This window comes from Hippocampus zosterae, chromosome 15, assembly GCF_025434085.1.
Source record: "Hippocampus zosterae strain Florida chromosome 15, ASM2543408v3, whole genome shotgun sequence".
NCBI classification, from domain to species: domain Eukaryota; kingdom Metazoa; phylum Chordata; class Actinopteri; order Syngnathiformes; family Syngnathidae; genus Hippocampus; species Hippocampus zosterae.
In genome coordinates, this window is record NC_067465.1 from 4311715 (window position 1) to 4333716 (window position 22002).

Genomic DNA, 22002 nt, shown 5'->3' on the forward strand with positions numbered 1-22002 from the left:
CACAGTCGAGTCCTCAATCACCCACTCTTGTTGACCAATTGCCCCTTAATTTAAATACGTGTCTATAAGCACAATGTTTGAATTGGACAGATTATGTTCCACCAAAATGTTTTGTTAAGAATGTCTCGTGCAACGTTTTCGATGTACCCGAGTTACCGCGTAGTGCTAGTTAAGTTGTGATCTACGTCGCAGTCACATACTGAATTGGTGCCACTTCCGGTGTCACAATAAGGGCCAAAACCGGAAACGCTTCTTAAATGTTGACAGTTTAAACGAGTCTTTGTGTCATATGGCTTGCGAAGTTAAAGTGTCTTAATTTGTGTTTTTCTTTCGAAAAACCAGATAAACATACACATACCCAAAGCCCACAATAGTATACCAATGTTGTATGAAGACAGAAGATGACGGGGTTTCTTTTAAATTGTGGTATGAATATAGATATAACGTGCACAGGGAATGCTGAGTGTGTAGCCATGAAATACTAAATAGCGGTTCTCACGATCTTTCTTGTGAACGTTTCGAATTAGGTTAATAAATGGCGCGCGCCTTCACTTGGACCTTAAGTTCAGGAAAAATACTGCTATTCGTTTATATTTTGTGCGCACATTTATACTACTTGGTGGTCACAAACAACTTTTGGGTGCACATTACACTTTATTAGCGGCCAAACTATTTAATATAGCCAGATGATTTACATAGCACAATTGCAGGCTCTGATGTTGTTGTTGTTTTTTTTAAATATTGATGGTTTATATAATTGTATTTTTTTTAGGGCGTTGTGGGAGCAACCCTCTCTCGCGGCAAACGCTCTGGGGCTGTCAGATTTTGAGGGGGTAAGGGGGGGCAATGAAACCAAGTTTTCTTATCAAAATATATTTTATTCTAGACCTTGAGATCTGACTGCTATTCCAACAGTCAGACTGCAACCATGTGGTGAGTGAGAGAGTACAACGCAAGTGGGGGCAAAGACATCACAAAAAAAAAGCAAACTGTTATTTACATTTTCTGTGATACACCAACAGTTATCCAGATTTTTCTTTTTGTTCATTTTTGAGTACATAGCTACAAATCAATCGGAATTACAAAAGTTTGGAGGAATACAAAACCTTCAAGGGCTCTCAAACATAGCAAAGATAGAAGAATCAACGTTAGTATATATATATATTTTTTTCTTGGTAGGAACAAAAAAAAACAAACCAAAAAAAAGCTACCACTTGAATGCAGTGTAAAAAGCGTATCTAAAACAAACATTAAAAAATACCATTCCACTGTCATGGACCTCATTTTGCAATGACTTATTTGTAGTACAGCTCAGTCACCATCGACACCACTGAAGCAAACTTCAAAATAGTACAAAACGTTTCAAACGGGTAACACTCTGACAGACCTCCCATGTATTTGTATATTCGTACAGAGCTGATGTTATGGCTGTAAGATGACACCTGGAATGCAGACATTGGCTTCAACATTTATGAGGAGTCAGACGAAATGTAATTAAAACCCCTCGAATCTCACTAGAACACTGCACTGTTTTTTTCCTCTTTTTTAAATGTTTTTTTTTTAACTTTAGATGTGTTTAACTTGAACAAAACACACCTCCCTGTTTCTCCATTTTTTCTAAAGTGCAGGAAAAGAAAACCCTTTCAAAGGGCAGCTAGTTCATCTTTCCAATGACTGTTAAATGGTATTTTATCACACAAAAAAAAGAGAGAAACAAACAAAAACATTCTTCATGGTCACGGCCCCTGGTCACGCTCGAGAACATCACGCATTGCATTTCAAACATGACAATGGATTTGAATCCACTATGTGCTAGAGTGGCACACACATGGATGCGTTTTAACAAGCACAGACTGGCAACAGGAAATAAAAACAAACAAAGCGCCGTCCATCTGTGCATAGGCTCGAACGAAGCCTGTCTCCAGAGCATTTGATCAAAGCAAGAGAGCCGCTGACAAACGATTTGGGCAAAAGTTGGAATCGAGTTTGAAACTTGCGGTGCACAATTGAGAGAGGATTAGTTTGATTATCGCTCAGCATTACTTTGCTTTGAATTAATGATGCAAGCACAATGACTATTAGAATGGATGCGAGTTAAAGCTCCACTGCGCCCTTTCACTCTCTCTCTTCAGATCCCAGCCAAGGTCCTGCACTATGACAGAGGCGGAGGCCAGATTCCGGTGCGAGGACGACGACGCGAGACCAACTTAAAGAACAGAGACGATAAGTCTTGAGTTTTTTTTTCTCCTTTCTTTTACAACTCGACACAGAACCTGATGAATTGAGAACACCTGAAAAAAAATCGGGGCAAAAGATGCAAACAAAGAACATTTGGATTGTTTGGATGACTTGCGTTATACCGTATTTTGCTTAGAATAGGGGAATGGGTGTGGGGGGGAAGCAACACGTGAACCAATGTACCTTGTAGTCTATACATCTGCATGTTTGAAGAGTGCCAAGAAGTGATGTCCTACTGAAGAGTGGGCATCCATTAAAAAAAAAATCAAATAAAAACTCTCCATCCTTTTGCCCCAGCACATGATATAAAACTTACAGTAAAATCCAATTTAAAAACAATGTCCACAGGACACCAAATGCTGACATATGCAATATGCACACACCAACAGAGAACGACAACAACAACAAAAAATCTTTAGAATTCTGGAACAAAGGGGGGTTAAAAAAAAAGGGGGTGTGGGGGGGGGGGACCCAAGGAATTCTGGTATTTTGGTGTGCATGTTGCGGGCTAGGAACTGGGTTGAACAGAAAGCAACGCCTTTCACTTGAAAGTCTCTCACATGTGCCAAAATGTGGTCCTCGAATGAGTGTTGAAAGGCGGGGGAATGGGGCAGCGCTCCGTTTGGCGGTCATGACAGGCCATGGCGTCTGGTGGGGACTACAGCAGTGTGGCGGGACAGGCAGGGACAGTCAGTCATTTTGGCTATGTACACATTCGTAGTCGGTCCATGGCTCCCCCGCACGAGTGTCATTTCCTCAGGTCTAATACGCAAACCTGCAAATGGGAAGAGAAGGACAGCGGTGAACAAAACTGACAGTTTACAGCCAGGAAGCCACAAGATTCTCACTTCCTCATCCAGATTGGCAGAGTAGCGAGGGATGGGGGCGCCAAGGCTGCACGGTATTGGGAAAAACATGCCCCGCGGCTGCTCAGCTATCACGGCCATATATTACCGCTATGTACCCAGAGAAATGACAGTATCGAATGAAAACAATATACAGTATATATAACAATGAGACGAAATAAGTAGATTCAATGCATTATTATCATTTTAATAAATGTTAACGTTGTGTGTATCCATCATAACACGTGTACCTATTCCGAGAGAAAAATATTCACGTGTCTATTTGATTCAGTTGGCCACGAAATAATTTTTTTGGGGGGGGACAAATAATGTTATGATTAAAATACAATTAATCGAGAACAATTATAAAGCACCCCCCCCCCTTTTTTTTAATCAGAGAGGTACTTACAGATCCATCCGATGCGCTGGCTCCTACTTTATCACCAGTGGCATTCCAGCACACCTCGAAGATCCCTCCTGTCCCTCTGTAGCTGTGGACTAAAGCACCGGTCTGAAGACACAAACAGACGTTAGCCACGACTGCCTCGTATGCGTGTGCGTGTTAGTCAGAGAGAGAGAGAGAGAAAACTTGGCGCGCGGACCTGAGTGTTCCAGATGTGGACACACTTGTCGAAGGAGCCGCTGGCGAGGTGTCTGCCGTCAGGACTGAAGGCCACGCTGTACACGGGCTCCTGGTGGCGAGTCAGCGTGTGGATGCACACCCCGCGTTCCACGTCCCACAGGCGCACCGTCGAGTCGAACGACGCACTGCGAGGGAGGGAATTACACCACATGTCACAGAGGACCAATTAAAGCTGAGTAAATTCGCCATCAGCGAGTGATTTGAGCATAAAATGTCCCGGAGTTCACCTGGCCAGCATCAGGTTGGCATTGGGGTTGTTGGTCCCAGGCCCCGTAGGGCTCCACTTGATGGTGTAAATTTCTTTACTGTGGGCTTGAAGGTCATGGACGCACATGTCCTGTTTCATACTCCAGATCTGCAAAGAATCCAACAAGAGACCGGGCCGTGAGCTCCAAGCGCACGCTTTTGCGTCCGAAGGTAGCCACTAGACCGCGCATGCATGAACTGACCTTTAGAGTCATGTCGTCGGAGCAGGAGGCCAGCAAACTGCCAGTGGGGTCCCACTTGATAGCGTTGACCTCATTCTAAAGCAGGTCACATGAGGATTGAGTAAGCGGGACGTTGACACACAAACTTATTCGAGTGGCACCGACCAACTAACTTTGCGCCGTTGACTTACCGTGTGTCCCTGGAAGGTCTTGACAGGTCGGTCCTGACCCAATTTACAGACATGAATGCACATGTCTGTACTGCAGGAGGCAAACGTGTTGTTACTCTGCCAGTCAACGTCCAGAGCAGGCGCTGCGGGGAGGAACAGAATAAAGAAGACATTTTTGCAATTCGGGGTTTATTAAGGAGTTACAAAATGTAACCTCCACCCAATAATTGATTTGCACGGCATTAATTGCCATCATAAGTCTTTCTTGCCCCACAATAAAAACTTGATATTTGAACAGGGACGTTTAGACTCTTCAATTCTGCTTTATAAATCAATGGTAACCTCTGGAGTCTCACCTGAGTGGAAAGGAAACTGCTGTTTCGCCTCTCCTGTGTGTGCGTCCCATATAATTGTGGTCTGGGTGAAAGACATGGAAAAAAAAACACTTAACCATCAAAATGCAAATATTCTGACTATAAAATGAAATTGTTCATCCAAAATTTGGGTGAAAACAACTCATGGGCTACTGCTGATTTCTAAAGAATACAAAAAGTTTTCGGGAGAGTAAAATAAGAGAGTTGATGTTCTCTTTTGGTGTGATTGGTGTTTAGATTGTCGCAACACAATCTTTTGTCCCTCTTGAAAGATAAAGTCAAAAATCCAACAAAACAAGCTGCCGATGCCTGGCGGTGAACCGAGCTAACGGCCAACGTTAGGAACAAAAAGAGCAATAAATATGATATTTTTGAAAGATGACGTTCAGATTTTTTGCAGCTTTGAAGAAAAGGCATCGTCAGCGTTGAGAATGCTTTGCACGCATGGGAGATTTTCTTCATTTTGAACTCGGCAAAAAATAAATTGAAGAACATTTTTCATAACGGCTTGATGATAATGATGATTTTACAGCCATGTGTTCTACTGGCGAACACCAGGTGGCAGCGTTGAACAATGAGGAGGCTCAGCCAGCTCATCGTCACATGAGTTTGGAACATGAAACAGTTTTAAGTATTTGAAATACTGAGCATACAATCTAGAGAATATTCTGCACATAACTGTTTGCTGCTCGTTGCTCCCAGAATGACTTACTTTGTCGACCCCAGCACTAAGTATGAAGTTTCCTTTCTTATTCCACTTGAGTGCAAATATGGGACCTTTGTGCTGACCCAAAGTACTGGCCAGGTTACCTGTAAAAACCACATTGTTGAAATATGCGGGCAATACTAAAAAACAAAATAGAAGCGGTGCGAATTTACCATCTTTTGTCCATATCCTAGCAAAGCCGTCGTAGGAGCCTGTTGCTAAGAGCGTGCCCTCGCTCTGAAAGACAACAATTTATTTTCATCATGAATCGGGAGATAAACTGATGCGGAAAAAAGGCGATCACAGACACGTGCGCCAAGTTTACCACGAGCAACCCTACGGGTGAATTGAACACACACTCACATTCCAGTCTAGTGAGGTGACGTCTTTGTTGCTCGGCACGTCCTGGCCTCCTTCCCGTATGCAGTGCCTCAGAACCAGCTGGGTAGACCCACCTGAACTGTTCTCACTCAGGTTCCAGATTCGAGCCGTCGAATCTCCAGACCTATCATAGTAAAAAAAATAACAACATTTAACAGTGATCATATCAATTTCAACTAAATTGTAAACGCTATGAACACAATGCACTCTCATCTCGTACATTTCTACATTTCATTTAATCGCTAATACTTTGAAGCCTTCAATTTACAGGATCAAACTCAAAGTTCCTCCGAAAAAAATTGTGGACTGTTATTCTACATTTCAATCATTTAAGTCATCAATAGGTTCATAAAAAATGGGTGCTTAAAATCACATTTTGGAGACATAGACTAAGAATGAATAAGATGTATCTTGCAAGTAGGCACTGACCCAGACGCCAGAAGGTCATTGACCGGATTCCAGGCACAGATAAAAACTTCTGATTCGTGACCTCTGAGGACCATGGCTTTACTCTGGGGTATTTCCACATCCCGATCCACCTCCATCATCTCTGAGTGGTGATCTACAACAAGGGGCGGATTAAATTTTAAAAATAAATCAGGAAGTGAAATGAAATAATGTACAAAATATCATACAACAAAAAATGGTGGCGCATAACATTTGTAATATATTTCAAATCACTTTTTGAGAGCATGTGTAAATGTCTAACTGTGTTTTCAACTCAATATAACTTTCACTATTTAAACTAATAATAGGCTCTCGTGTTTCTTGTAAGTGCAAGACATTCCGTTAGTCCCATGACAGCCCAGATGCCACACAGGACAAGATGGACAGTCGCGCAGCTCACGACTCAAGTTCGTTGGTGACAGACGGGTTGTTGAGAAATCCTTTTGATCGTCAAGTGGGCTCCAAGCCCACCGACTAGAGAAAAGAAAAACGCCGTTTCGTAGCTTGTTGACAACCATGCGCTTGCTTACTGGCTAAGGCATGGGAGCCGTTTTCCTCCCCGTTGGCTGCACCCTCGCCGTTCTTGGTGCTTCCCGGGGGCCCGGTGCCGCTGCCGCCGCCGCTGCCTGCCGCCGCCTGCTGTTGCTGCTGGGCCAACTTGTCCCTGTAGGCCTGCTGCCTCGTTTGGACCACATCGGGCATCACAGCATCGATCAGAGATAGTGACTCGATGGGGCGCCCGTCAAATAAAGTCCCATCCTGCAAAACAAACAAACAAGCAGAGAAACAATTAGAGAAATATGATCATAAAACGCGGTGACGACAGATTAACACCGCAGTCACAAAATGAAGCCGCGTGTCTATGTCGAGCTGCCGACTGACTTCGTTGATGCTGACTTCAGCCTCCACATACTGCAGGCCCTTCTGGATGATGGAGATGAGTGCAGCAGGGGGCACCAGGGCTCCATTGATGTTGGACTGGCTGATGTGGCTCTCTATGCCAAAGGTGAATGCTGAGTGCGAGAAGCCTGGAGGAGAGCAGCGGGGAAGGTTGCTGATGCATGCTTTTTGAATACGGACAAGGTAAGAAAAACTAAATATTCAGTGGCGTGATCGCGTTTGGCTATGCCTACGGTTGCACAGGTCATCTTCTAATCCGGGAAAAGAAAGAGAAAATAAATAAAAACAAGGGCTGCGGCTATCAAATATTTTTGGGAATTCATTATTCTACCGATTATGCTATTAAGTAATCTAATACATTACATTTTTTGTTGTTGTTTTCAATTAGGTAAATAATTAAATAGTGTATGAATGTGTCTGTGATGTGTCTATGAGTAAAAAGGACCCCATGACGCTTTGAGGCACAGACTTTGCTCTGACATTTTTTTATTGGGGGGAATCAAATTGCCAGAGTTGGACGAATTATCGTTTCAGCCCTCAAGAGAAAGAATGCCGATTAACCATTTTGCCAATTTGGACAATCGCATGCATTTTTGCAAAAGGCAACATATAAACAATGTCCGTGTCAAGTAAGTGAAAGCGTGAACGCAAAATGATAAGTCAGGTGCAATTACTCCAGAAAAACAAAAGTGAACAAGATACAACTAAAAGGCCACAAGAGAAAACCCCAAAACAAGAAAAAGATCAGTTTTGTTATCTTGTCTCTCAATGAAGTGAATTGCATGCATATTTACCTGACTCCTGCAGGTATCTGTAAACCAGGAAATTAACCTCATCACTGCTTATGCTCATTTTTAGTCCTGGTCATTAAACCATTTGGTCAGCACACTATAGGAGCCTGGGGAAGAAAAGATTTACTTATTCACACTTTGTGGCAAAACACAGCACAGGCTCAAGATAAATAGGAGCAACGCACCATAAAAATACTTCGCACCAGCAACAATTACTTTCATAAGGGGATTATGTGGACGTTCCAGAGGGTGGAGGAGAAAAAAAAGGAACTTTTATTTATTTTTCTTAACCAACAAAAACACAAGTGATCTTTCATTTGATGAAGAAATTCGAGTTTGTTTCTCCGAGCTCGAGGCAGGGAAAGCCTTTCTATTCATTAACCTACAAGTGGAAAGAATTAGCAGTTTTCTCCACCAGGCAGCCATTACGGGGTATTTTGAACTAAGTCTGGAATAGATAGGCTTCCATAATAACAGACCCCAGAGCTTGTTTTCTGCAATGCAGATTCTTTCTCGCAGAACTAGCGCCGGTCAAATGCCAGTCGCTTTATCGCTTTCGACTTGTCAAGTTTTATGAAGATCTGCACTCCTAAGCACATTGTAACTAAATATTCTGAATATATCAAACAAAGCCTTCCGGCCGACCAAATTGTTTTTTTTCTCTTTTGTTTAAGCAAATTGCAGCCTTTGTAATTTTAATACGTCGTTCTGGTCGATGTCCATTTGAATTCGATGAATCGTTTAGGCCGAGAGAACAGCGAGTCTTGGGAACTTCACTTCACACTCGGATACACACAGGCAGCATTCCATCTTTGATACGACTACCTCTAAAGAGGGCAAATTCCCAAGGTTGACTTCAATCCGCTAACCCACATCAATAGCGCACACAGAAGACCATCAAGTCAGTTGAAAGGCGGGGTGGGGGGGGGATAGCTGTCTCAGATGGCCAGTGTGTAAGGGGGCTTATCCCCACCGCTGCAACAGGTGGTGATTGTGCTCCTTTCATCTAGTTAAGCTACGTCATGTCAAACAAGGAAGTGGTGGGTTGCTGCTAACGGCGCCATGTCGAGGGCTCAATATTTTTGAGACGCGTTTTCCTAATTGAGTCGGTGTCTCTTGTTGGTAAACTATTTCATGATGCAAGTTGAAGCAAAGACGAAAAAGGAGAAAAAATGTTGCCACCGTAAACACACGCCTTTCTTTATCCGCCCCCACAATACAGGCAAGACAGAATACAGTGTTGTGTTGAGAACAGTGTGAGAAATTTAAATAACAGCTGCACCGCTTGTAGGAAGTGAAGGTACACAGCACAAACAGCGACGCAAACACTCTGAAAAAGAGTTTTCAGACTTTTTATACGATTTTTTTTTCCTCCTGGAAAGATACTTTTTGTGAAAGCCGGTGTGTTTTATTAGAGTGTCCATTCGCAGGGTGCACACTTACGCCCCGCCGCACTGTTTGCAAAGTAAATAAACAATGTCGATGCCAACAAATTTAGAGTGGCGACAGTCATTTTAAATAAGCTTGCCCACTGCAGTTAAACCGCATTCCAAGTTATTATGCTTCTGATGTTTTCCCCAGGTCGATGCAAATCAATTTGCAAGTCAAGAATAAGTCAATGTATAAAAAAATACAAATGTAGTTGTTAGTATGCACTTTGAAAAGTCATTCGGTGTGACTTGCCAGCCCATATTGGACGATTATTTAGCGGCTAGCTACTAGCCGCTACTCTGGCAACAGACGCCGTCTTATACGACGTCAGCGTAATTTGAGTTGACTATGCCAAACCACATTCTGCACGTGTTGCGACAGCGCGACTTCGTAGTAAGCATCACAACTGCAGGATTATCAAGTATGGGTATTCAGCGAGTACTCTTGTACCCATGCTCAGAAATAGTGATATAGTGACATGCCCGGTGGTGATACTTACGCCGACGTCAGTTGATACGAACGTAGGCCGATTTTGAGCCGACACCCACGTCGCAGACGAACATTGTAGCCAATTTTGAGTTGCCCTGAGGCATCGTCGTCTGTGTAGTGTGACATACTCAACAATTGGTCGTAAAGCGTGTGGGATGCTTAGCGAGCACGACAGCAAAAGTCTGGCATGTCAGAATTTTTGTTCGTCTTTCCGATAACTGTGACACGTCCTACGTCGTCCTCCAATTGGTTTATCGGCATTGACCGATAGGGAGACCGTGCCCCCCTACTTCTTGATGAGAGACTGGATGTGGCGCACAATCATAATGTGGCGAATATTATTATTAAGTATGCGTAGTATTTCAAAAAACGTGATTTTTACCAACTGCAAACAACCAAGTAGCAAACGTGGTGTCATTCAACAAATTTGTCGTGTTCTTTTTCCGACTACTTAATCCTATTTGCTCCACGTGAAACTACTAACCAAGAATTTCGCTCTAATTTTCCAACGCTGCTGTTGAGCAAACAGTACACAAACGTAACCATGATCAGCCCGAGTAGCAGCAACAAACAACCGCAAGCACATGACAGCTGCCGCCAACCTCCCCTCCACTTTATAACCGTTGTCATGTTATGACTATAAACAACTGAGACGGCAACAGAATCCATATTAATGGGAATAGGTGCGCCTGCTCCACTAATGGGTTTAACGGTAGTTCGTGTAATTCAAGAGCGCCATCGTCACACCGGTCGAATACAAAGCACTCCCACGGGGGTACGGGGCAAAACGGGACCCGGATAATGGAAAATATCTTACCCATGTGATCAGGATATCTTTATGCGTGCATCATCGCTTTGTTGTGCTCAAAAAGAACGCTCAACCCCTGAAAAACACAAACAATAATGATGTGTCATAGAAGAAGCATTTATATTGCATCACTGAAAAATATTACAAGGCGCAGTGGGGTCAAGCTGCCTAAACTGTTGGCTATCAAAAGACCGGCTGCCATGGAACCAACATGAAATCACACTTAAACTCGACTTCAAGCGAAAAGTGTGCAAGCAGTTAAACCCTATCCAAACACGCCGTACTGGTAACAGCGTTATGACAATGAACTTGTGCCAAATGAACGCTTTAGCAAGGTTGTGTCAGCGTGGCTGAGAAGAAGTAAACACGGAGGTGCGACACCAAACGAGAAGAAAACGGTCACAGGCACGAAAGCGAAATGAGGAGTAGATAAGGCCAATGTCTAACGTGAATATTGACTATCAATCGATTAGCTTTATTTACAGACTTGAGGTTTCGACTTAAGACAGATACGCCAATATACTTACTAAAATGCATCAACAGTAAAAAGATCTGAGCTAGCACATAGCATTTAACATCATGTTCAACAAACACGACATATTTTTATTGTTATACAAAGCATGCTTATGCATAACAGGCCATCAAGGTCAAGTGTGTCAAACTCATTTTTGTCGCGGGACAAATTATAGTTACCATTTCCCGTGGAGGGACGTGATGATTGCCAAACCAAATAAAAAAAGTAAATAATAATGGTTTATTCAACTATTGTTTAAATGACTGTCAAGAAGGGTTTGGTAACAAGAAAATGCTCAATATATCTCTCATTTATTACGTGCAAGCATCGTGAAAGTTGGCATGGGATGTGATGGGCCAGAGCTGGCCCCTGGGCCTTGAGTTTGACATCGGTGATCGAGGTTTATCAAAAGCAATAATCGCAGAGCATTATTATGCGTAAAAACATTTTTGTCGGCTAGTTCAAATTTTTGTGATTTTATTTATAAGTTACTGACAACACAGCTCCCAAACACAAATATTGGCATTTGGAGCATTTATTTGCAGCAAATGGAAACCCCCCAAAAGGTCCTGTTTTTTTCGTCGCTTAATTTCTTCCAGAGTTGCATAAAACGGAACGCTCTGACCAAAGACAGCTTTAGAATATTCTGTACTGGACTAGACATCTGTTGAAAGGGAGGCGTGAAAATGTTCCATAAAGTTAAATCTGAGATGTCCCTATCCATTCCAACATTGTGTCATGCACCATTGTGGCCTTTTACTCCCAGATTCAAATGTAACGAGAGTCAACTGCGTCACCCTGGAATTGCTGTTTTCTAATGGGGGGGCTCGCATCGTATCTTCACGTTTGCTTTGTCCCCTCGTTACATTGTTAGTTTCCCTCTACAGCGAAGTCACGTGTATGCAAAAGCGTGTCAACATGCTTATCTGTCGGGGGGCTAAATTAGCAGGATAGCGTGGCGTGCTAGCCATTTGCGGAAACACGTCGCCCATCCCCCAACACATTGGCGGTGAATGGGCTCCACATAATAACAGTGTTGATCTGCACCGATCCATTTAGTCATCTGAAGCAGTCTTCTTTGAACGCATGAATGATTAATAATGCATTTATATGAGTAGTAAGCCATGTCATCACTTACCCATCAACCGTATATTAACGCGGCCACTGCATAATAGGCGAATGTATGACTAATGACAACGGCACATCGCCTCATTTAAATACACGGTCATCGGCAATTGTCGCATATTTAATGTAATTTCAATACAATTATCCAGGCTATTTTCTGGATATCGTGTACGACCATTCCAGCAACGCCCCAGCCGGCAATGCTCTTCTTAAGGCGGTCGCCACACAAGGCGCTTTCAAAATTGAATTTATCTTCTTGTGATCGCACTGAAAGTGTTACTGGTGCTTCGTGGTTCTCTCCATCACACGCCCACCGACAGATCCATTACAATTAGCTTATTTTTAAGGGGATTGAAATGAGGACTGTACTAGGGCATGGCTAGGTAGCTCCAAGCTAACCTAGCCCCCCTGCGCTAAAGCTGCTAACAAGCTGGCTAACCGCTAGCGTGCTAAGTGTCGCTATAATCTGGTACCTACTTGGGTCAAAACCTTTTCAAATACGATGATATCTCCCGACAGTTCTCGTGTAAAACTTGGAGCGTGTCATGTGTGCTGTCGATTGTCTTTTGTTGTTGTTATTGTTGCAAATGTTAATATCAATCGTTAGGTTAAAATACTAAAGCTAAAGCCAGGCGGTAAGAAGCCTGCAACGCTTTCAGACGTTCGACATAGTGGCGTGACCCAGCAGGCAAAAATGGGCTGCCTGTAACTACTGTTATTTTCAAAGCTCCGCGCTCATTTCGTTTTCATGTACTCTCCCAGCGTGTTTATAGTTACCTAATATGCGATTTAACACCACAACAATAAAATCACACACAGACGTACTTTTAAGCACAAGCAAGGCGATCGTAGTAGCGATCACAAAAATCGTCACATCGGAGACTAACCTATTTTCCGAAAAGCAGCAAACACCCGGTGTATGTCCTCTCTTGTTTTGCGGATAAATTCCGGTTACGTTGAACGGCGTCGCGGTAAAACAGAGTCAGATGTCCTTGCCGATTCGAGCGATGAGAGGAAAATGTAAAATACCAAGGCCCTGGAAGTTTGTCCTGCAGCCAAGGACCAGTCATAACAACAGAGAACGCGCCCATCCCCCACCACACAGCTCCTTTCTGCATGTGTGGTCACCACTAGCTAGGCTTAATGACACCCCACCCCCTATCCTCACCCCATCTCCTCACCCCCCCTATCCTTCCGTCAGCCATTCAGACTGGAAAAGTCAACAACAAGCTTACATCATCATTGCAATCTCTGTTCAACACAGATTTTGTTTGTAGCTTGATACAAAATCCATAATCACATTAATTCATGTCATGTCCCTAAATGATGAAAAATGCCCGTCGATATTTATGATGCTCGCTGATAAACATGTGTACTAATTCATTGCTATTCGCTTATACAGCAAATTTCCACATCATCCATCCATTATCTTCGGTTTATCCAGGTTCGGGTTAGTGGGGCAGTGGCCTAAACAGGGAAGCCCAGACTTGCCTCCCCCTGCTACTTCGTCCAGCTGATTTGGTGGTATCCTGAGATACCCAGCTGCATCATATGTATCTCTACTCTGAGCCTCTCTTGGAGGACCCAACCTTCTCACCCTATCTCGAAGGGCCAGCAGATATTCAAATAGCTTCTTCTTTCTCACCAATAACTCCCTAAACAGTAACTCAAATCTATAGTGGCTCTTTTGAGTTCTGAGCTTCACAAATCAGTGTCATTATTTTCATGTATTTCAGGATTGATACATCTCAGCTCTGCTGACGGACGTTACCACCCTGCTTCTGCCCTCTCCCATGTGAGATGATGACACACAATGAAATACCACATTGGGACTCTTTCAAATGCATTGTTGCAGCGACAGCAAACATTTTCAGAGCATCTTTCAGACAAGTTAGAGTGTTTCATGTTTTTTTTCTTCTTTACAACACAAAAGAAAGATTTAATCTACTTTGGGTATTTTGACAAACTACTGTCGCCTAGGTCAGAATTGCTCATAAATGTGTTATACTGTATAGAGATATGCAGGTCATGGAGTAAGTGGAGAAATGGTTCACATTTACAGTATTTCTAGCCTATACAGTATCCAAAAGGGGATGATCAATGCGTGATCAAGTGATGGATTCGGTTGAAGCAGGAATACTGCAGTTACAGCCTCAGAAGCGTCTGATCCTTCCTCCCACTCAATTATTGCAGCACTCATCTATTTTTATTTATTTATTTGTCTATTTCTTTTTTATCTGCAACTCCCCTCTCCCCCACGTCTCCAGTCACATCCACAGAAATATGCACGGATGATTGGGCATCACAGTACATCGTAATTTTCACGCGCAGTTGTCAACTGCGAACATTCTTTACGGCGTCGTTTTTGGCAGCCATGGATTTGGATGCATAGTAGCTCAAGACTGCATTTCAGATTTATTGCGGTTTGGTTCACGTGAGGGTTTCCCCATATGCTGCCTCTTTGCGTCTCTCTCATCGAGCCAGGGGCAGGGAAAATACATGCGCCACATTCCTACTGTGTGCGGGTGTTTCCCACCAATGATGTGAGGGAAATTCCTTCCAAGCCAGGTGTTACACAATCGCTGATTTACTTGATGTGCAATGGAATTCCCTAAACACCATCCATCCATTCTTACATCCATATTCTGCCTTCTATACCTACGTAGAAGATAGCGGAAATCGACAGTCCATGAATCTGGATCAAGCGCCTCAAAACTACATCCGAGTGCTCATTCTAGCAGGAGTACAGCTGTGGGGGCGGGGAGTACATCTGCAGGTCAATGACATCAGGTTGCTAAAGGATATAAGCAGAGCAGCAATGCTGATAAATATGAGGTGGACCTGTTGACATTGTGCTGATTGGATACAGCAGTAGTGGCAGTGTGCGTCATCATCTTAGAAACAGGAGCTTTGCTTCGATTTAGGTGACTTTCATTGTGGTGGCTCAGTTCCAAATTGGGGGGTGAAGATTGTTGTTTGTCATTTGAAAACCTGTCTCGCGTGAGACTAGTATGAATACAATAGGGAGTCCCTAGAAAAGTCTCCAGAGCAAAATAGCGCTGAGATTGCATGCACTTACAAATATGAATCCTTGCATTATGGAAAGGTGCCTTAACAGTTCCCGGGTATTTATATATATTTTTTTGCAGTCCATGAAGCAGTGAGATAGTGGAACTAAGGACAAACCGGAAAATGGAGCAGTAAAAAGAGCCGCATGGCGGCTTTTGTGCCTGCTCAGCAAGAGCTATTTTTAGATCTTGGGAACAAAGACACAGAATTGCCTTTCTTCCTTTTTCATCCAATTTCACCTCGAAATGTTACATTCAAGGGTAGCCTACAATCATTGGTGCTATGTTTAGATCAAAACATGAAAAACAATTGATTGCCTTATCTGCCATTGGTTCATGTTTTTCCATTTGGGCAAGATTTGTTCACCTCTACCAATTTTTTTTGTTTATTTGTTTGGGGTTTTTTTTTGTTATGGGTTTGCAAATTTTAAAGATGGACAGCGAAGGGGCTTGTGTAATGTTAACGGAAGGTCACCACAAAAGGTCAGTCCCCGCTGAGGACCCCCCCTCCGCCATACCTCGAATAGAGTACACAGTCTTGTGCATTTTGTATGACTAAAAAGACAGACCTAGTCAAATAATAGCATCATCTAAGGAATGTGTCATCTGTTCAGCAACTATCGGTCGTTCACGTGACACGACATTTTATATTTGCAGCAGTACCCAGTTTGTTCCTGTTAGGTTAGAGTGCCACCCTGTGGCACAAAATGGTAACATCTCGAAGGCATCCCTTTCAAGGTGCCTCGAGTACAGCATAGCAAGACAGAGATGGTTGAAATAAAAGATCCTGGATTCCTCTTTGGAGGTACGCAAGTGCCAGAAACAAACATAGCAACAGGCGTTAGGTGCTAACCTAAATCGGTGCTAGTCACAATCAGCTATTCATTCACCGTGCTGGAAGTCTGAGACCAATTCATTCATTTGAAGCGAAATATCATGCAACAATTATTAAAGAAAAACAAGCAAAAAAAAGCAAGTTGACAGATGAGCACTATATGGTCTATAATAGGTTGGAGATGGTCGCCCGATAGCGCGTGCAGTAGTTTTACATTGAAAGGATGTACTGGTTAATCTTATTGGCATGCGTGTGCATGTTGGATAGAATGACAAGTTTCTTATTATATGACAACATTCCTCTTGACTGGGGAATGAATACTGACAATGCCAATCAGGATTTATTTTTCTTCCGTTAAATACTCTTTAATTTTGGAATGATCCCACGTGTAGTAAGCAATCATGACAATCATAAATGAATGACAAGTTGATTTCAATTCAGGCTTTGCATTGTTAATACATTTCAGGTAGGGGTTCCCACCCTTCAAGTGGGTGGGGGGTGTTGCTCAGTTGTGGCTATTTAAAGTCATCAAACACAAGAACACCTGACAGTCAAGCAATAATCACTGGAAGGACGAGGCAAAAATACATGCTGACACATTCTTCATCAAAGAGCGCGTTGGTAGCAAAAGTGAGAGTAAACGCCTCCAAAATCAAATTGTTTTATTTCATTTTAAAAAGAGGACACATTATCCGCCTAAAGTAGTCAATCTGGAGAGTGTTGAATTTATATTCACCTTTGTTTGACGTTACCGCCTCGACGAGCCATGCAACTGAGCCCCCAAAAAATACTACAAATAGAAATAAACACCTGCTTTACAGTTATGTGGTCTGTCACATGCCATCAAGATTTACCACTCATCCGCACACGCTTTCAAGACCGGAGAGCGGCAACTGGAAGTAATGTGAACCGAGCCACATCAGTCACATCCATCCAGGAACGTTTACTGAACTGTAAGGTCAGTTGATCGTGTATGTGTCAGACTCGAGATATGTGGTTTCTCAACTTAGAACAGGTGGTCTGAAGTCCGAACAATAAGTTCCTGCTGTCCACTGCAAGAACGTGAAGCATTTATGATGTGGTTTTTGCTCATTGGGCTAGTATTTCGTAGAGCAATACTCATGCTCTACATTTGTTTAATTATTTCCGCTGACCGTGTATAACACTCAAAACTATATATACACACACACATATATATATATATATATATATATATATATATATATATATATATATAGTAACTTAAAAATGGCACGGGCAATTAAGATAAGATAAGATAAGATATCCTTTATTCGTCCCACACTGGGGAAATTTACAGCCTCCAGCAGCAAGAATGTATGTAGAAAGAAGAAAGGAGAAAGAGAAAAAAAAACAACAAACATCTTTCAATTAAATACAATATGAACACAATGGATAAATCTCAGTACTATTTACAATTTTCCTTCACATAATTTAATTATTATTATTATTATGATTGTTATTTTTTATTCATCATTCAATTAGGCTAACAACCTTGTACCGTAAATGGAAAATTTCACTGAATTCATTCAATAGTCATATAAGGCATTTTTAGATTGCAGATCACATCTTGAAAATTTTCTGGAAAATTCTAATTTTGCTTGAATAGCTCAAGCCACCCCCCCCCCACCCCCTTCTGTTGGAGCTGCCCTGGAGGCTTCTGCAAGGTTAGAGTCTAAGAGACTCCCAGCCCTTTCCTTTCATTCACTCAGAAGAGTGACATGAGCCATTGCTTATGAGCTATTTGACAGGAAGTCACCTGCCACATTTCAGTTCAGCCTTTGTGGAACCTGGAGCCTGGCGAAAAAGTGACACGCTCTTCAATAAGTTTACAAGCTTTAGTCTGATTGTAAAAGTTAGCTGAAGCAGTCAGACGGTGATTGTTAAAATTTATGTGTCCGTGTTTAGCTGAAATCAATCCAGGCATGCGTGGAACTTGAGGCACTCGGGACGCAAGGGCCGGTGTGCTTCCATGACGGAGAAAAGTTGCAAGACACGGCGTCAAAATCATGTAAGTGGAAGTCTGTGTGGTGGGAATGCATGCAAAATGTTACGGAATCTTTCCAGGAAAGCATGATGAGTTGAATAGTTTCTTTCCGATGTCTTGTGTCACTCTCAGAAGACTTTTCCTGAAGCAGCTGGGAACATGAAACAAAATTAGCAATTGTCCAAAACATTGATTTCTTTTTTTTCCAGACTACTTTGCTTCTAGTGCATCCACTTGATTCCCTCTTCAGTGACCAAAAATTAGGAAAAAGTGAATTTTGATACATTTGAGTGCTGTATGAAAAACATGCTGCATACTTTGGTGCAGAAGGAACTGGGCAACCACAAAGGTATGTTTGCGTGCAGATTCATTTTGGCCTTCCGTACTGTTTAGTCAGCCCATCATGTTATTTATTGCATCGGTCAGGGCTGTGCAACTTTTGAGAAGGCGTTTGGGAATATAATGGAACTATTATAACGCCTGCTTTTGTTTTTACATCCCTGGTAGGAGCTCCAGAGAGAAAAAGGATCCCCATGCAAGGTGTTGTTGTTTTGCCAAGCAAAGACCCAATGACTTTGTGTTGACAGCGTTCATGATCCAACGGGTAGGTTTTTCACTGCCTCCCACTACCCCCCCACATCGGCATTACACCATTCGTCTGTCATCGACTTTACATTTTTAGTGTTTCTTTGTGTTCAAAATGGGATGTTCACCTGGTAGCCGTCACCAGGAAGTCAACTATAACCGGAACGATCACGTTCAGACAACGTCGTAAAAATGAAGGAGCGCAGGATTATTCATAGGTGTAGATACAATCACTTTAAGTATTGCACTGAATAAGGGTAGACATGCACCAAAGGTAGGTGTAGTTTGATTTTTATTTATTTCTATATTTTTGGGGTCCTGGCAATCCCCTGCCTAAGTATTTCATTTTCAGGTCTTTCCAGCAATCTCCTTGTTCCACTTCACCGAGTAAAGGAGGAAGAGGATCATCAAGAAAAATGTTCTTTGTGGCCGGGGCCAAAAATACAGCATTGGGTGTCGGAAATGAAAGGAGGTGAGGAAGTGTCAAGTGGATGGATCTATCGAGAGAAGCTCTGTAAACAAGCACTTTGATTTCCAGGTTGTTGTATTTTCTGTGTGGCTTCTGTGTAACGATACAATTTTCTCTCATCCGTTCTGTAATTGTCAGGTCAATTTATCAGAAATTCCGGGAGGTTGATTTACTGGACAAGAAAAATACCGTGACAGCTCTCAAGCCGGGTGAAGATCGAGCGATTCTCCTGGGTCTTGGAATGATCATTTCCTCCGTCATGATGTACTTTGTACTTGGGATTACCATTTTACGCTCATATGCTGAAAGGTAACGCTCCAAATTGCCATCTTCAAAAACTGTGCTTTGAAAGAAATTGTTGCTTTACGACCGCGTTCTCTTCACTTGATAATTTAAATGATAATGAAATAAAAACTTGCGACTGTGATCCCCCCCCCCCCGTATTTACAGATTTTTCTGCTTTGACTTGCAAGCAAAAATATGAGTTATGGGCGCTGTATGATAACAATGAACTCAACTCCATTCACAAGTAGCAGTTTGTCAGATAGTGATAAAAAAATAAAAATAAAAAAAGAGGCTTGAAAGTGATTTATCGCAATTCCAAGCTGACGTTAACGGTCAAACTCAACCTAAAATCAGAAAAATACAAAATGTATATGTAATACAGCCACAAGTCTGGTCAGCATATTGGCAACGAACAATGCGAAATGCCATTACTGTTGCAGTATTATAACCCTTTGTCCAATGTATATATGAACACAGTCGGCGGACCGGTGGACATATAGTATACATGTAACCTCATGCATATATTCTTTATCCCCTGCGAAATATTAAAGCGGGCCACTTTTTGGATTAAAACCACCTTAGAAGTACATTTTTTTGGTTGGATGGGGTTCAACACATTTCAAAGCAGCACAATATGTTGAAGTCAGTTGAGGCATTTCATTTAGAAATAAGCAGGGCTTTGCTGCCATCTTGTGGCATCCACAGGCAAACCATTGTGGTGAGGGGTGTTGTAAAGTGAATAGCGTGGGTTTACTGGACCAAGATTAAAAAAAAATTAACCCCAAGCCAAATTGTTTGGCTTTTTTTTCTTCTTTTTTTTGGAAATTGCATTAAATGTGCACCCCCATTTAAATGTCACAACAGTGCGTGGACAGAGGAAGGTGTGTGCGTTATCCTCAACTCCACGGTCACGGCAGACATGAACTGTTCCTACAGCTGTGGCTCCGATTGCTGGCGAGTCTCCAAATACCCCTGTCTGCAGGTCTACGTCAGCGTCAACAACACCGGCCGCATCAGTCGATTATCTCACAATGAAGAGACGCAGGATGCCAGCTCGGAAGTGAGTAGTACGCGAGGATTCGCATGACGGCATTTGGAGTGAGTCCTTCTCGTAACACGTGGACAACTGCTCACAGCCGGTCGTTTTGTGGCAGTGTTTCTATGTGCCCAGATGCCAGAAGGACCGTGCCCAAATGCACACCATCATCATGAACATCTCTGAGCGCCTGAAGGCCAAGCAGCAGGTTCCCTGCTACTTCGATCCCAGCGAGCAGCAGGAGACGGTTCTCCTGACTCGGCTCTACGACCACAGTGTCGTCTTCCACTCGCTGATGTGGCCCTCGTGCATGTTTGTGGGAGGGGCCCTCATAATTGTGATGGTCAAGCTCACACAGTACCTCTCCAGGTTGTGCGAAGAGATCAGGAAGATCAAGATGTGAAGCACCTGACATCAAACGCGAAAGAGGAGATCTCACCAAACGAGCAATCTGGGAAATGATGCCTTTGGCTCAGGCATTTTGGGGCAGCTGACTCTCTCAGGATCGAGGATGCGACCGAAAGAAGGTTCCGAAACAGGAAAGTGTCAACTGTGGTTGTTCGGAGAAAACCGACTGAAATGGATTTTACAGAAGGTCATAGCACTGCACAAGCAAAGCATTTAGAGACTGTTTACACTTTTTCTGTCTGCAACATGAAATATTTTTCATTGGAAATACGTGATATATAATTATGACAATCCCAAACCTGTCCATAATTTATAAGAGCAATGTCATTTTTGACATGTTCTTATACTGCCTTATAATTCAGAAAAGAGATTCATGTGCTCACGACTATTTCGAGTGACCAAAACAAACAGCAGGTCTCGCTAGGCTTTCATTACTTTCCACTTCTTTTTTTATTTAAAATTCTATGCATTTTCTATTAGAAATGTAATTCCTTTTTTGTATGCAGCATTACATTGTCAGATAGGGTGATATATACTCAATTACTTTTATGGTACAAGAAGGGGGAACCAGATTTATTGTACATTTTTTTCCAACATTACTCACAAAAAGTGCATCGCATCTTAGACCTCTTTTAAGTCTCTGTGAAGTCAAAATAAATGCATCCTCCTTTTGTGACGCACATTGAAATGTGCTATACAAACAAAGGTTTGATGAAACTGATATTTCATTTTACCTTATTTATTTTTGAACCTGCAATTGTCACGGTCATCCTCAATTTATTAAGGAAGTGCTCTAAATGGTACTTAGAATATGTAAGCATGGATACAGTACTGTTTTTGCTTAAAATATGTTATACATATTTTTGAACATTACTTTTTTTGTAAATGTCTAAGAAAGTGGGTCATGATTTTTCCAACAGGAGCCGTACAGCTGAACGGCAAAATTAACAAGTGGCGTTTGACCTAAGCTTTGACCACAAAAATACCAAGGACATCTACTTCTTAACCTTTCTGTGACTCG

General features: G+C 42.4%; 2 protein-coding genes across 7 annotated transcripts; one reads left to right on the forward strand and one right to left on the reverse strand.

Moving 5' to 3' along the window:
• Nucleotides 1-857: 857 nt before the first annotated feature.
• Nucleotides 858-13408, reverse strand: LOC127587595 (F-box-like/WD repeat-containing protein TBL1XR1). Of its 3 annotated transcripts, none has more exons than XM_052046008.1 (16): nucleotides 13178-13408; nucleotides 10661-10727; nucleotides 7927-8030; nucleotides 7115-7260; nucleotides 6763-6991; nucleotides 6215-6347; nucleotides 5768-5909; nucleotides 5578-5641; nucleotides 5411-5508; nucleotides 4681-4741; nucleotides 4346-4467; nucleotides 4176-4250; nucleotides 3954-4081; nucleotides 3686-3851; nucleotides 3493-3594; nucleotides 858-3013 (listed from the first exon to the last, which is right to left on the reverse strand). In XM_052046008.1, the coding sequence occupies exons 3-16, from the start codon at nucleotides 7982-7984 to the stop codon at nucleotides 2987-2989; spliced, it is 1551 nt and encodes a 516-aa protein (XP_051901968.1). In that variant the 5' UTR covers nucleotides 7985-8030; nucleotides 10661-10727; nucleotides 13178-13408; the 3' UTR covers nucleotides 858-2986. The 3 variants fall into 3 exon arrangements, with proteins under 3 accessions (XP_051901968.1, XP_051901967.1, XP_051901969.1); XM_052046007.1 differs by lacking the exon at nucleotides 13178-13408 and adding an exon at nucleotides 12768-12984; XM_052046009.1 differs by lacking the exon at nucleotides 13178-13408 and adding an exon at nucleotides 12304-12728.
• Nucleotides 7211-21704, forward strand: LOC127587599 (calcium-activated potassium channel subunit beta-2-like). 4 transcript variants are annotated; one of them, XM_052046016.1, is made up of 10 exons: nucleotides 7211-7315; nucleotides 17015-17151; nucleotides 18120-18222; nucleotides 18424-18547; nucleotides 18706-18802; nucleotides 18919-19057; nucleotides 19136-19255; nucleotides 19391-19561; nucleotides 20402-20597; nucleotides 20692-21704. In XM_052046016.1, exons 6-10 carry the CDS (start codon nucleotides 19047-19049, stop codon nucleotides 20974-20976), a joined length of 783 nt encoding a protein of 260 aa, XP_051901976.1. In that variant the 5' UTR covers nucleotides 7211-7315; nucleotides 17015-17151; nucleotides 18120-18222; nucleotides 18424-18547; nucleotides 18706-18802; nucleotides 18919-19046; the 3' UTR covers nucleotides 20977-21704. The 4 variants fall into 4 exon arrangements, with proteins under 4 accessions (XP_051901976.1, XP_051901974.1, XP_051901977.1 ...); XM_052046014.1 differs by having other exon boundaries at nucleotides 18706-19057; XM_052046017.1 differs by lacking the exon at nucleotides 18919-19057.
• The last annotated feature ends 298 nt before the right edge of the window (nucleotides 21705-22002 follow it).

Coding starts and splice junctions, on each gene's coding strand:
- LOC127587599 (XM_052046014.1), top strand. Junction 19,256..19,390: donor GGTGTCGGAAATGAAAGGAG/GTGAGGAAGTGT, acceptor TGTAATTGTCAG/GTCAATTTATCAGAAATTCC. Junction 20,598..20,691: donor CGCAGGATGCCAGCTCGGAA/GTGAGTAGTACG, acceptor GTTTTGTGGCAG/TGTTTCTATGTGCCCAGATG.
- LOC127587595 (XM_052046008.1), bottom strand. CDS start 7,984: ATGAGCATAAGCAGTGATGAGGTTAATTTCCTGGTTTACAGATACCTG. Junction 4,082..4,175: donor CCGACGACATGACTCTAAAG/GTCAGTTCATGC, acceptor GATTCTTTGCAG/ATCTGGAGTATGAAACAGGA. Junction 3,014..3,492: donor CCAGCGCATCGGATGGATCT/GTAAGTACCTCT, acceptor TCCCATTTGCAG/GTTTGCGTATTAGACCTGAG.